Consider the following 13,274-nt stretch of genomic DNA (forward strand, 5'->3'; position numbering starts at 1 on the left):
AAAGGTATTATTTTTTACTTTATGACAGAGACCGTATCTTCAAAAATGGACTTATCGGTTTTTGCGAACAAACTCTTCATATCTATCACAGTAAGTCTGTGAGTCCTGCGTACCAGTAACTGAAATATCCCCCTCTACTCAAAAAAAGGGGGGCGATACTTCAAAGGAGAACAGTTATTAATTCTTTGTCCACCTGTTTCATCTTCCTGACTGAAACTTTTTTGATTGACAGATCGACCATCCCTTACGTGATTGTCAAAACAAATTTAATATCATATCATGCAACTAGTTTGCGCAGATATTTTACACACTAAAGAATTAGTTATTCTTTTTTTTTTTTGCCTGCCTTATCACCAGTGATGGCTGCTGGTGGCTGTTTATCTCTTTTCAATGTGTGGGGTCATATTTAGTTATCTAAATGTGATGAAAATGTAGGCCCTGCACAATTTGTCGAAACTTCCCCCGCACAATTAAAGTATGGAATGAACTTCCTTCTTCCGGAATCACACTAACTGACTTAGTTAAATCTAAGGAGATGTTACTTAATGGAATAATTGTTTAAACGTCCACCTTCCGGCACCTCCAGTCAAAACTCCATTAGGAGTATTCAGCAGGAGGATCTCAACCAAGTACCAGTTGTACCAAGTACTGTGTAACAAAATGTTTTTAGAAACGCGAATAAAAGTTGCCTACGTTTGGCGTCCCATAACAAGGGTTGAGCTCCGCGCACGCATGGGTTGGTGGTGGTTTGATTCAGTTGCGATGTGCATGCTAAAGGTCGTGTTCGTGTACACGAACGACCAAGCGAATCGTCGCGTACTGTAAAAGTGGATATTTTCGCGCGACTAATTTTTCGCGCTAGGCCGGGTCAGAAGAGTTTCGCGTGTTTTTAATTCCGCGGAATCAAGACATCACGCACAGGAGCATATGGCAAGCAAAAATATTCGCGGGATTTTATTTTCGCGCTAGTTTCTCGTTGCGCGAAATGCGCGAAAATTTCAACACCGCGAAAATTTCCACTTTTACAGTATACGCTTTAGGGCCTACTACATGTACTGTACTGCATGCATCTAGGGCCCCTACAGTTACGTGTGTGGCGTCCGATTCGATCCGGCGTGCGAGTAGTGAGTGCAGTGTGAATCAAATGCGGGAACAATCGAGTTAGCTGAACCAGCGTTGTTTCGTGTCTCAAAAGCCAATTTCCCTGTGAATTCACAGCGAACATGCTGTAATTTTAGCAGATAACGTTAGACTGTTGAAACTGTTGATTCCTGTTCGAACGAGGGTAAGTTAAACTTTACATCACTTGTGAACATTGTGAATGCGGATTTTTCGTGCCATTGCGGCAATTCCAATGTAATGGCAATGACAATGTCGCTGTCAATAAAATAACTGTTGGTAGACTCTAACAAAACTAACCGTAGAACCCAAGTAGAAATTAAACCAGTGTAAATCTAAGTGTTGCAATTATGAACAATGCCATGTCAATGGTCAGTGCAGTCTAGTGTATTATCGATTATCTATGTGATTGCTGGGGTAAATTTAGAGTAGGGACTACATTTTACAACTCGGTTTGCACTTGACCGAAAGATCGGTCTGTATCTGGTCGTCGGGGATATGTTCCGCGGCGCGGAGACTGCGTCGGGCTTCACGGATCCCCTTGGCCCTTGGACAAATATCGGAGGAGAGTGATAATGACTTGAGTTTATTTAATGTCCAAAAAAAAAAAAGAAAAGAAAAGAAGAAGAAATAAATGAAATAAAAGATTCCTCCAGACAGATGGATCTTCCTGTCTAGGTTTGCATAAGCTTCTGATTTAAGGGGGGGGGGGGGGGTTGTTTTATGAAAAATTTAAGTCAAACTAATCAGCTGCTTATTATATTACAATTTAAGACCGACTTTAAAAGTATGGTAGATTCTATGCGACAGGGTAACCCCGTCGCGGGGCGCTGTAACACAGTTCGGTACGGTACGTATTTGTCCGTATGGGGTCGCTGCTGCGGTTATGCGACAGGGTTGAGTTTAGATTAACTGTTAGTAATGATGAGCAAGGTTAGGTAAGAATGAGGATACAAGGAACTTCTATCTCATCTAGGCCTATGTCATGTGGTCAGTTGGGATAATTTACTGAATAGAAAATTTCCTGTATTTCGTTGAATGAGATTAAATATTTGCTGTGTCATGTGGTGCATTATTCAGTGCATGCACTAACTCCAACCTAGTCCGACTAGCGACTGTGCGTTGCTACTTACAAGTTACATCAACAGGGCTGTGTATAATTCTAACGTTAGTTATCTCCACAGTCCAACCATGAATTTTTCCTATGAATCCCATAATCTGTGATGACATTTATAACTAACAACACATGTTGATTTGAATTGTAAATAAAATTACACCTTGTTTCTTTGTACTCACAAAATATGTGAAATGAAGCAAAAATGTCAAGGTTCTACCCCTGTGCAAAATTCGACCGCACACATCACATGCATAGTTTTACATGTAGCATGGGGTTGAATCATGGGCAGCTTGCTTTGATATTATTTATGGTCTGGAGCCATATTCCACTGGGATAGCTGTGGATAGCTTCTTTAAAGAGGATTAAGACACTGTATTTTTTTTGCTCCATTTGTCACCAAGGTTCAGTGAGAGACACCACCAGACAAGATGGATTTTCAGCACAGAGCTGGTGGTAAGACCGGTGGAGGGGGCGTGGCCTCTCAGTCTGAGTCAAATCGAGATCGGAGAGAGAGACTTAGACAGCTGGCCTTGGAAACCATCGACCTCAACAAGGTGAGACAATCATTCATCATTCTCTCTTAACTCTTAGCTTGTCAGTGATTCAATATCGCATCATATGAATCTTGGAGTCAAAAGGGGCCTGAGCTTTCGATCCCAGGAGAATTTTCGTCAGAGGCAGTATGAATCTTGATGGACACAAAAGCCATAGAGCAGCAATATGTCTGGCATGGACACAAAAGCCATAGAGCAGCAATATGTCTGGCATGTAAAGAGTTAAATCTGGATACAGTGCAGTGGGAATGCAAACTTGACACCAATATAATTGAGAACCCCCACAAACAATTACACATACCCAAAAAATCTTGACTGGAGTGGAACATTGCTGACAAGCAAACATTTCAAAAGTAGAAAATTTTCACTAACTAAAGCTACATGTCCAGATTGTTCCTGATTTAGGACGTACTGTACAATGTATATTTGCCAACTGAGATGCATGTACACACAAGGTTCTCCCTGATCTGATTGCATTTTAGAATCTCTCTGATGATGATCAATGAATGCTAACAATCCTGTACAGGGAATAATTTTACTGGTATTGCATAGAGAGCAATTTGCTATGCATTTTGGTGATGACTGCTATTCAAAATGTCATTTGTGTTTCAATTTCATTACATAGAATAAGAATTGTACACTATTTTGCTCAAAATGTACAACATATTGACTAAAAATGGTGTTCAAATTTACGAAGGGAAATTATTCTCAGCTGCAGTCTAGGCTATTACTGAGTGAGATAAATTTCCCCTTTCAACTGAGCACTGTGAATGATGATCTTCTGTCTTGTTGTAGACTGTTTGAACGATCCTTGCTTTTTGAGGCTGACAGTTTGCTGTGTTTTGTGTATTTTTTGTCCGTCTGAGCTAAGTCTGAATGGGATGAATTTCCTTTTTGAATGAGCACTGTGAATGATGATCTTTATATCTTGTAAACCATGTTTAGGATCCATACTTCATGCGGAATCACTTGGGTTCCTATGAATGCAAGCTATGTCTGACACTCCATAACAACGAGGGAAGCTACCTGGCTCACACACAGGGCAAGAAACATCAATCTAATCTGTGAGTAGCAACTAAACGGTAAATTGGCACCTCGTCTACACCTACCCTGTCCACTGTCCACCTAGTCTAATGCCATCTCGTCTAAACCCACTTCGTCTACTACCAACTCGTCTACCAACCATATTGTCTATATACCAATTAGTCTAATTGTCATTTCGTCTACTAGCCATTTTATCTAATGTCCAATTTGTCTAAGTCACATTTCGTCTAACACCCATTATGTCTATTGACCATTTCGTCTAGTAATCATAAGGTCTATGAATAGAATAGTCTACAGCTCATTTTGTCTAATACCCAATTGGTCTACAACTCATTGTCTAATAGTCAATTAGTCTAATAACCAGTCAGTCTACTGCCAACTAGTCTACTGCCAACTGGTCTACTCCCAACTCGTCTACTCCCAATTGGTCTACACCCAATTGGTCTACTCCCAACTCGTCTATTCCCAATTGGTCTACTCCCAACTCGTCTACACCCAAGTGGTCTACTCCCAACTCGTCTACTCCCAACTAGTCTACACCCAACTTGTCTACTGCCAACTCGTCTACTCCCAACTCGTCTACTCCCAACTGGTCTACTACTAGTAATATATATATATATATTTGTTATTTAAGTTTACTTCATCCATTTTCTTTTTTCCCAGTTAAATAGGTTGAACACTCTTGGTGCCCCATTTGGTTTAAATTTTTATGTTCTAATTATGACATAAAAAAAGATAATGTCACAGTGTGAAAAACTTGCTGTGTTATTTTTGTGTTGGATGTGTAATTTATATCAGAAGCAATCATGCAGCATTTATATGTCCAAACTTCAACACTCCATCCATTCAACTTTGATACACAATCATAAGTATGGTAAAAATGAAAAGGAACACATTAGAAGTACATTATCAGTATTCTTTATTCTGTGTAGACTGTGTAGACTGCCAACTAGTCTACTGCCAACTGGTCTACTCCCAGCTCGTCTACTCCCAATTGGTCTACACCCAACTTGTCTACTGCCAACTCGTCTACTGCCAACTCGTCTACTCCCAACTGGTCTACTAGGTTGAACACTCTTGGTGCCCCATTTGGTTTAAATTTTTATGTTCTAATTATGACAATTTTTTAGGAAAAAAAGATAATTTCACAGTGTGAAAAACTTGCTGTGTTATTTTTGTGTTGGCTGTGTAATTTATATCATAAGCAATCATGCAGCATTTATATGTCCAAACTTCAACACTCCATCCATTCAACTTTGATACACAACCATAAGTATGGTAAAAATGAAAAGGAACACAGTAGAAGTATATTATCAGTATTCTTTATTCTGTGTGCCACGTACTGATGTATGTAAACGGTTAAATGCACAAAAAAGGTTGAAACATACACAAAAATATGATTCATGTACAATTTATAGCTACTACTAAGATGAATAATTTACTTGCCTGCAATGTACTCAATACACGTTTCGCGAGGAACCCTAAATAAGCATTTATATGTCCAAACTTCAACACTCCATCCATTCAACTTTGATACACAATCATAAGAATGGTAAAAATGAAAAGGAACACTTTATAAGTACATTATCAGTATTTTTTATTCTGTGTGCCACGTACTGATGTATGTAAACGGTTAAATGCACCAAAAAAGGTTGAAACATATACACCAAAATATGATTCATGCCAATATATAGCTACTACTAAGACAAATAATTTACTTGCCTGCAATGTACTCGATACACGTTTCGCGAGGAACCCTAAATAAGCATTTATATATCCAAACTTCAACACTCCATCCATTCAACTTTGATACACAATCATAAGAATAATAATCCATCCAACTACACGCCCACATCGTAACAACTAGAATAGTCTAATATTGATTTTTGTGCTAATCAAGGGCAGGGTTTGATATGAATAGTTCATGACAGTGAGACGGACTGGACACTAGACAAAGTGGTATATTCATTATTAGCATGACCAGATGGAAATGATCAGTTTGGGTAAATTGTTGAGAGTAAAACTATATCAGTTGGGAGTACACCAATTGGGTATAGACGAGTATAGACCAATTGGGAGTAGACCAGTTGGGAGTAGACCAGTTGGGAGTAGACCAATTGGGAGTAGACCAATTGGGAGTAGACCAGTTGGGAGTACACCAGTTGGGAGTAGACCAGTTGGTAGTAGACCAGTTAGGAGTAGACCAATTGGGAGTAGACCAATTGGGAGTAGACGAGTTGGGAGTAGACCAGTTGGTAGTAGACCAGTTGGGAGTAGACGAGTTGGGAGTAGACCAGATGGGTATAGACCATATTGGGTATGGACAAACTAAGGGTTGGACGATATGATAACTAGACAAAGTGAATGTAGACTGAATGACTTGTAGACGAGGTGGGAGTAGACTAACTAGTAGTAGACAAAATAGATATTAGACGACATGGCAAATAGACATTGTGAGTGTAGACGATATGGCTATTAGATCAATTGTTTTGTAGACGAAATGCTCCTGAGACGAGTTGGGTATTAGACAATACGGGTAGTGGGCAAAGTGACTATTAGACAATATGGGTACTGGACAAAACGAGTTGTAGACCAAATGGGTATTAGACTAATCGGTAATAGACGATATGCCAGTAGACCAATTGGAAAATAGACATAGTGGCTGTAGACGAGGTTACTATAAACCAACTAAACATTAGTATAAGTTTTATATGTGAAAGGAGCATTTCAGTCAAATCTCTATAACACCTACTGTCAATTTAGAATCTCTAAGTGTAAAGGGAGCAATATCAGTGCAACATGTGAAGAGCGCACTAATCGTCTTGTTAAGACCAACCCAAACTGAAGAGTGCAGCAAAAGAGAAGCGGACCTGCAGAAAAGAATGCTGCTACTCGTACAGCACAGAGGTAATCACAAGTATGACTTGTTTGACAAGGATTGCCACTCGCACATTGGCGTGTTCAGCCACAGATGTAGCAAAAAAAGGCTGCTGAAAACTACATCCTAGCATAATCTTCATCAGAGGCAAAATGACCATTTTGCCTCTGACGAAGATTCTGCTGGGATCGAAAGCTCAGGCCCCTTTTGACTCCATTCAGCCACAGATGGCGCTGTTCCAACAGAACAGTCAGCTAGGATTCTGAGTCTTTACAGACCATGGGAAGCCTACTACAGTACATCTGCATGTAAATAGGGATTTATCAGTTTAACTGGTATCAAATGAGATACACTTAACTTTCCAGTGTAAACTGCTCAATCTGAAAGTATCACATAACATCAATGCAATCTACCAATGTCAAAGGAATAGTGTTAAAGCAAAGTAAAGTAAAAAGGGATTATAAGTCAAATCAGTATCATAAGTTAACACTGAAATATTCTTTGAAAGTAAAAGAGCAACATCATTTACGTAGGGAAAACAATCAATGTATTCAGAACATTGGGGATCTGTTTGAATAGCTCATGATGACAACTCTACATCAATGTCATTTTTTACTCTTTCCTTTGCTGCTGAGTAGAGCACGGAGAGCAGCGAAAGAGGCGAAGGATGCCCCCGCACAGCCAGCTCCGGAGAAGATGAGAGTTGAAATCAAGAAATTTGTCAAGATTGGTAGACCCGGTTACAAAGGTTTGTCATTATGTTCATGCTGTTCTCCTATTTTCAGGTGTTGTCTGACATAAACAAGGAGTTTCTAATTCTCACTGAATTCTCTTAATGATCACAATATGCATTAAACTTTAAAACTCCTAATGTACAGTGAAAATTCTTATTATTAACTTAATTTTATTTGTTGTTTTGTTAAGTGTTGCTTTCATATTTTGTGGGTTGGAATGGCCCCTCCTTCCCTAGGTAATGGTATATTCATTAAGCTGTTGTAACTCAGCAGATAAAAGCACAGATTGTCATTATCAATCACGGGGTCCCTGGTTACATCTTTTTAAAGATTATGTTTTTGTGCATTTATATGTTTGCATGTTGTTATTTTCATGGTTCAACAGTGAATTAACATAAAACCACTGTAAACATGTCAGCTCATAAAATAATTTTTTTTTTCATAGGCTTCCCTACATTATTGCATTGATCTACAGAGTTTAATCCATTGAGGACGGTTCGATTTTGCTACAACACACATTTCCCATAGACACTTGCCTGAGTATACTTGGGACTCGTCCTCGACGCGTTAAAAGGATGGCCTGATTCAAACCCCAGACTTCAGTGTCTGAATGACTCTGGGATGATCATTCTCTTATTTTTCTCTCCTCCTTACAGTGACCAAACAAAAAGATCCTGACACAAACCAACAGAGCTTGCTGTTCCAGGTATGATTTTTATCCTTAAATTTTTGACACTTGAGCCCTTTTTGCATTTATTTCAGCCCTCTATGATAATGGTAACTCATTATATAATGTAGTGTGATGTTTTGTTAGATACCTGTTACTTTGGTCTACCTGACACAGTGTCCAATTTCTCGTAATTATCTATTCTTTACTTCATTACTCTCACCAATATCCCAGTTGTGTTAAATTCAGTAGTTCATATGACATAGATTGAAATTCATGCTGACACATAAAAAAAAAAAAATCATATTTACATTTGCTAAGTTGCATTCATAAATATCTACAGTTAATACAAAATATGAAACATCTTCTCCAGTACAGGTAACTCCCTTCATAATGAAGTCCTCTAGACAGGAATTTAAATTTTTTGCTGTTTTATTTGTTATGTCAAAATCTTACGGTAGCTGAACAAGTGAAGTATATACAGATACATTGATTACTGTATATGCCAAATATTTCATGAAGTTTTTATTTTCGTGAATTTATTGAGTCAGGTGCTATTCGCGAAATTAAAGACATGCAAAAATAATGACTCTGATCCCTATATGAATGATCTTGATACGAATATCACGCACACATATATATTTCTCCGCTCAGTACAGTACTCCATGATTGCAAATTTAACCACTCGCGAAATCGTCTGGAAATCCCAATTCGCAAAAATTTACACTCCCTACATACAAATCATAAACATTATAATTTTTGGACTTAAATTTTACCTTTGTTGCAACAAAGTTTTGTTATAACCATGTCCATTGGTAATGAGAATGCACTGTATTGATCTATTCCTTAGATTGACTACCCAGAGATAGCTGAGGGTGTGTTCCCACGACATCGGTTTATGTCGGCTTACGAGCAGCGAATAGAACCACCAGACAAGAAGTGGCAGTACCTCCTGTTTGCTGCAGAACCCTATGAGACCATTTCATTCAAGGTAAGCTTGTTAGTATAATGATGACAATACACATTGTAATGATGTTGTGACTTGGTACAGTTAGTCATGAAAGTGACATAGCGCCACCTTGTGGCAGGTGTGTAATGTGATCGCCTATGGGGAGATCGCTTATGGGAGCTTGCCTATGGAGATCGTCATGTAAAAGTCACGATGGGAGTACACGCAATAAACACTGATGTCAATGACATATACAAATACGTGAACCTGGTGAAGTAGATGATTGTCATTACCATATCCGAGATTAATAGACACATCACCTATTACAAAATAGTGTAAGTGGTATGATACAATCTTATTCAAGGTAAACTTGTTTGAATGAATGTGTCGTGAAAGCAGCTCATTCAAGGTAGGCTTGTTAGAATGAATGTGGTATGAAACCTTTTCATTCAAGGTAAACTTGCTAAAATGCTTTTCAACTGTCGGCTCATATCATGTATGAAATGTGATATTGATGTTGTAGGGACAATGATGATTCTAATTATTCATAAAATTTATAATAAAGCAGAGTATGAAATCAGCATGATTTCAGTGATCAATTAGATTTTATATTAGATAACATATCACAAAGTTAAGTTGTGTTGTCAAATATTTTGTGATCTGTAGAACTCTCTTCCCTCCACCAAAAAAAAAAAAAAAATACTGAAAATAAAAATAAAGATGAAAAAGAAAAGATATGAAAGAGTTTATGCACCGTAGATATGTTTCAATGTCATTTTCTCTTTGTCTTTTTCTCTCTCTTTTTTCTTTTTTTTTTGTTTTTTGTCTAATTTGGCCTTGCCTTTGTTTTTCTATACTTTTTAAAAAAAATATTTTTTCAATACTGAAAATAAAAATAAAGATGAAAAAGAAAAGATATGAAAGAGTTTATGCACCGTAGATATGTTTCAATGTCATTTTCTCTTTGTCTTTTTCTCTCTCTTTTTTCTTTTTTTTTGTTTTTTGTCTAATTTGGCCTTGCCTTTGTTTTTCTATACTTTTTAAAAAAAATATTTTTTCAATACTGAAAATAAAAATAAAGATGAAAAAGAAAAGATATGAAAGAGTTTATGCACCGTAGATATGTTTCAATGTCATTTTCTCTTTGTCTTTTTCTCTCTCTTTTTTCTTTTTTTGTCTAATTTGGCCTTGCCTTTGTTTTTCTACCATCCATCCCACTCAGGTTCCCAGCCGAGAAGTTGACAAGAGTGAGACTAAATTTTGGACGTCATGGAACAAGGAAACCAAACAGGTAAAACATGATGGGGTAAATAAGTGACCTCTCAGACAAAGTTTTGGGTCAAACTTGCTGATGACAACATTATTGATGAGAGAAAGAGTGGAGGAATACAGTTTCCCAAATTGCACAATTCATTTTACATGACAATTATTATTATTTCGTATAATCATTTCTATAATAAGAGTCCTATAGATGCAGAATATTGCTCTACAGCCTGCCAGATTTGAATCTTGATGCAGCTACTTGGATATTGATTAAATTTATGCCATGTAAATGAAAGAGGTTATAATATACTTGCAGTTTTTACCATTTGTGCGATATCAGTAAGTAGATTTGAAATGATGAAGTTTCCATTGAGAAAGTTTATTGTGACAATGTGGTTGTCAGTTGCAATAGTATTCAACAATAATCTCTTTCTCTCTTTCCTATTCATTCACAGTTTTTCCTTCAGTTTCATTTCAAGATGGAGCCCAAGCCTGTGGCCCCTCCCCCTCCACCACCCAGTGCCTTGAAAGGAGCTCCTCACATTGGGGAGAAGCCACCTGTCCCCCCGACCCCGCCCATTGGTATACCCCCTCCTCCTGGTTTCCCTGGTATGCCTCGCCCTCCTCCCCCTCCCAACATGCCCCTGCCTCCACCCCCTCCCATACCCCTGCCACCAAGGTCAGGTGGTATGATGCCCCCTCGTCCGATCCCTCCACCAGGCTCCATGCCCCTCCCACCACCACCTGTTCCCCCTCCTACCAGTGGTGTGGGTGGACCCCCCATGCCACGCCTTCCCCCTCCACCGCCCCCTCCACCAAACATGCCTCCAATGAGTATGCCCCCAATCCCTCCACCTTCCCTTGGAAGCAACCCCCTTCCCATCCCCCCTCCTCCCCGCCCGCCTACCAGCAGTGTGTCAGGAGGGGTACCAAACTTCCTACCACCCCCTCCTCCACCGATCCCTATCCCCCCTCCAGGCGCTCCTCCACCCGTCAGCCAGCCAAGCTCTGAAGGATCCTCACAAAGTACTGAAAACTCCTCGTCATAGTGAATAAGCCTTTTATAGTTTTGTACAGCCCTAATTCTCTTTCCTCCCTTTTTTGGTAGTTGTTGCTCTGTTTATGTTTTGTAGCTAAGAAGTGTAAATAAACCTCATATATTGATTTCTTATAGAATGAGATGACAAAATTTGTTTCTTTAAGCTCCAGACAATGTGTATCCCAACAGTCCATGCATATGGAGTGTATCCCATTTGTAAAGCCATGGTGTTTACTTTCTGTCTGGTTCACATAACCCAACAATACATGACAGTTTCTGCACACTAGTACTGTATGTGTCATATATTTTGTGGGATATTTACTTTCACTAATTTTGCAAGTCTGGTGCAGTTTGCGAATTTAACATCATGCAAAAATATTGATTTTGAATCTGACATGATTGTAACTTGCCCACTTACATTTCTCCGTTCATTGCTGCACTCCAAGATCACAAATTTAATCATTTGCTAAATTATTGGGAGGTCCCGTTTCATGAAAAATTGGACTTGCTAAATATATGGCGTATACAGGTCTAGGGCATTTACCCCCTGGACAATTACCCTGGACCCTTCCCCTGGCCATAATCCTAATCCTGAACCTAATCCTAACCCAAACTCTTAACCCTAAACCTAACCCTAACCCTAATCTTTACTCTAACCTTACCACTAACCAGTATTAAGTCGCGGGGTAATTGCCCTCTGGGGGTAATTGCATGGATACGGGTGTATACAGTATATTACCAAAACACACAGCAGAAACCTTGAGAGAGAAACTTTTCAGAATTCATACTTTCTAAACCTATTTTTCCTTCTCCACTTCGTCTGGTTTAGCTCATGAGCACACTGTCAATACAGTGGAGTGTTGTTTAAAGAAATCAAATAATGTACAAAAAAAGCTAGATCAAATTCTAGACAGTAATTCTGGACCTCGTAATAATTAGGATACACAGGAGTCACTGAGAACTTCATCTTTTCAGACATATTCCCTCAGAATGCCATTTCCTTATGAAAACTTGGACTCTTTATCAAGCAAGATCTTTTCATCCTCTATGTGCAGTCTTATCTAGTGACTGTGCTGTGTTCTAGCAAGATTGACTTTGAATATTGTAAAATTCCTCATTCTGTACCTTGATATAGTGAGGCACTGTATATAACAAGGTACCATGGTAATTGTACTCTGTTATGTAGAATACTGTAATAAACATTGTGCAAGAAAACAGTAACATGCAATACTGTAACTGAGTGTCTTTGCTGATATTGTAGTTTCCATCAGTGTGTGTCAGTGTATGTTTTTGTGTGTGTAGCGCCATCTCGTGTTCATAAGATGTACAGTTAAACTGCCATTATAGAATACTGTAGGGCTCACACCTGTAAATAAAATTGTTAATGGTTTGCAGAGTAAACTCGATATTGGAATTTTGGACTTACATTTGCAAGCATATGATGTAATCTGTCTTTTAGAGACAAAAACAGACACACCAGATCTGTCTCAATCTCATATTTGCGGTTTTCAGTGTTATAGTATGCCAAAATATTCCAATAAACAAAAGTTTGGTGGGTTTCACGGTATGTGTATTCTGATGAAGAATCATATTTTTAATTGTTCTGAAAGAATTCATGCAACAGTTTCTGAATCAATTTTATGGGTCAAGGTAAATAGTAAAATTTTAGGTTTTGAGTTTATTGTTGGTGCAGTGTACTTGCCATGTGAGGGATCAATTCACCATTCTAATGAAGTTTTTGACAACCTGGTGCAGGATATTATTGATATTAAAAGTAGATATGATGCACCCTTTTGTTTGCTGGGTGATTTCAATGCCAGGACGGGTTTGCTTGATGATTTTTTAGATGTAGAGGATGTGTTGACAGATCAGACTGGATTAGGCTTTTGTAATGATGCCTCTGATATGCA

At 38.5% G+C, this 13,274-nt stretch overlaps 1 protein-coding gene across 1 annotated transcript; it reads left to right on the forward strand.

Annotated features, from left to right (window-relative positions):
- Positions 1-1,125: 1,125 nt before the first annotated feature.
- Positions 1,126-12,585, forward strand: LOC140246979 (splicing factor 3A subunit 2-like). Its single transcript, XM_072326285.1, has 8 exons — positions 1,126-1,285; positions 2,638-2,790; positions 3,736-3,854; positions 7,351-7,460; positions 8,103-8,152; positions 8,964-9,104; positions 10,285-10,353; positions 10,781-12,585. The coding sequence occupies exons 2-8, from the start codon at positions 2,665-2,667 to the stop codon at positions 11,372-11,374; spliced, it is 1,209 nt and encodes a 402-aa protein (XP_072182386.1). The 5' UTR covers positions 1,126-1,285; positions 2,638-2,664; the 3' UTR covers positions 11,375-12,585.
- The last annotated feature ends 689 nt before the right edge of the window (positions 12,586-13,274 follow it).

Source organism: Diadema setosum, chromosome 3 (genome assembly GCF_964275005.1).
Source record: "Diadema setosum chromosome 3, eeDiaSeto1, whole genome shotgun sequence".
NCBI lineage: Eukaryota > Metazoa > Echinodermata > Echinoidea > Diadematoida > Diadematidae > Diadema > Diadema setosum.

Bases quoted from the DNA above. Each gene is read 5' to 3' on its own strand.
- LOC140246979 (XM_072326285.1), top strand. From the start codon at position 2,665: ATGGATTTTCAGCACAGAGCTGGTGGTAAGACCGGTGGAGGGGGCGTG. The intron at 9,105-10,284 runs GTAAGCTTGTTA...CATCCCACTCAG, and splicing joins ATGAGACCATTTCATTCAAG to GTTCCCAGCCGAGAAGTTGA. The intron at 10,354-10,780 runs GTAAAACATGAT...ATTCATTCACAG, and splicing joins GGAACAAGGAAACCAAACAG to TTTTTCCTTCAGTTTCATTT.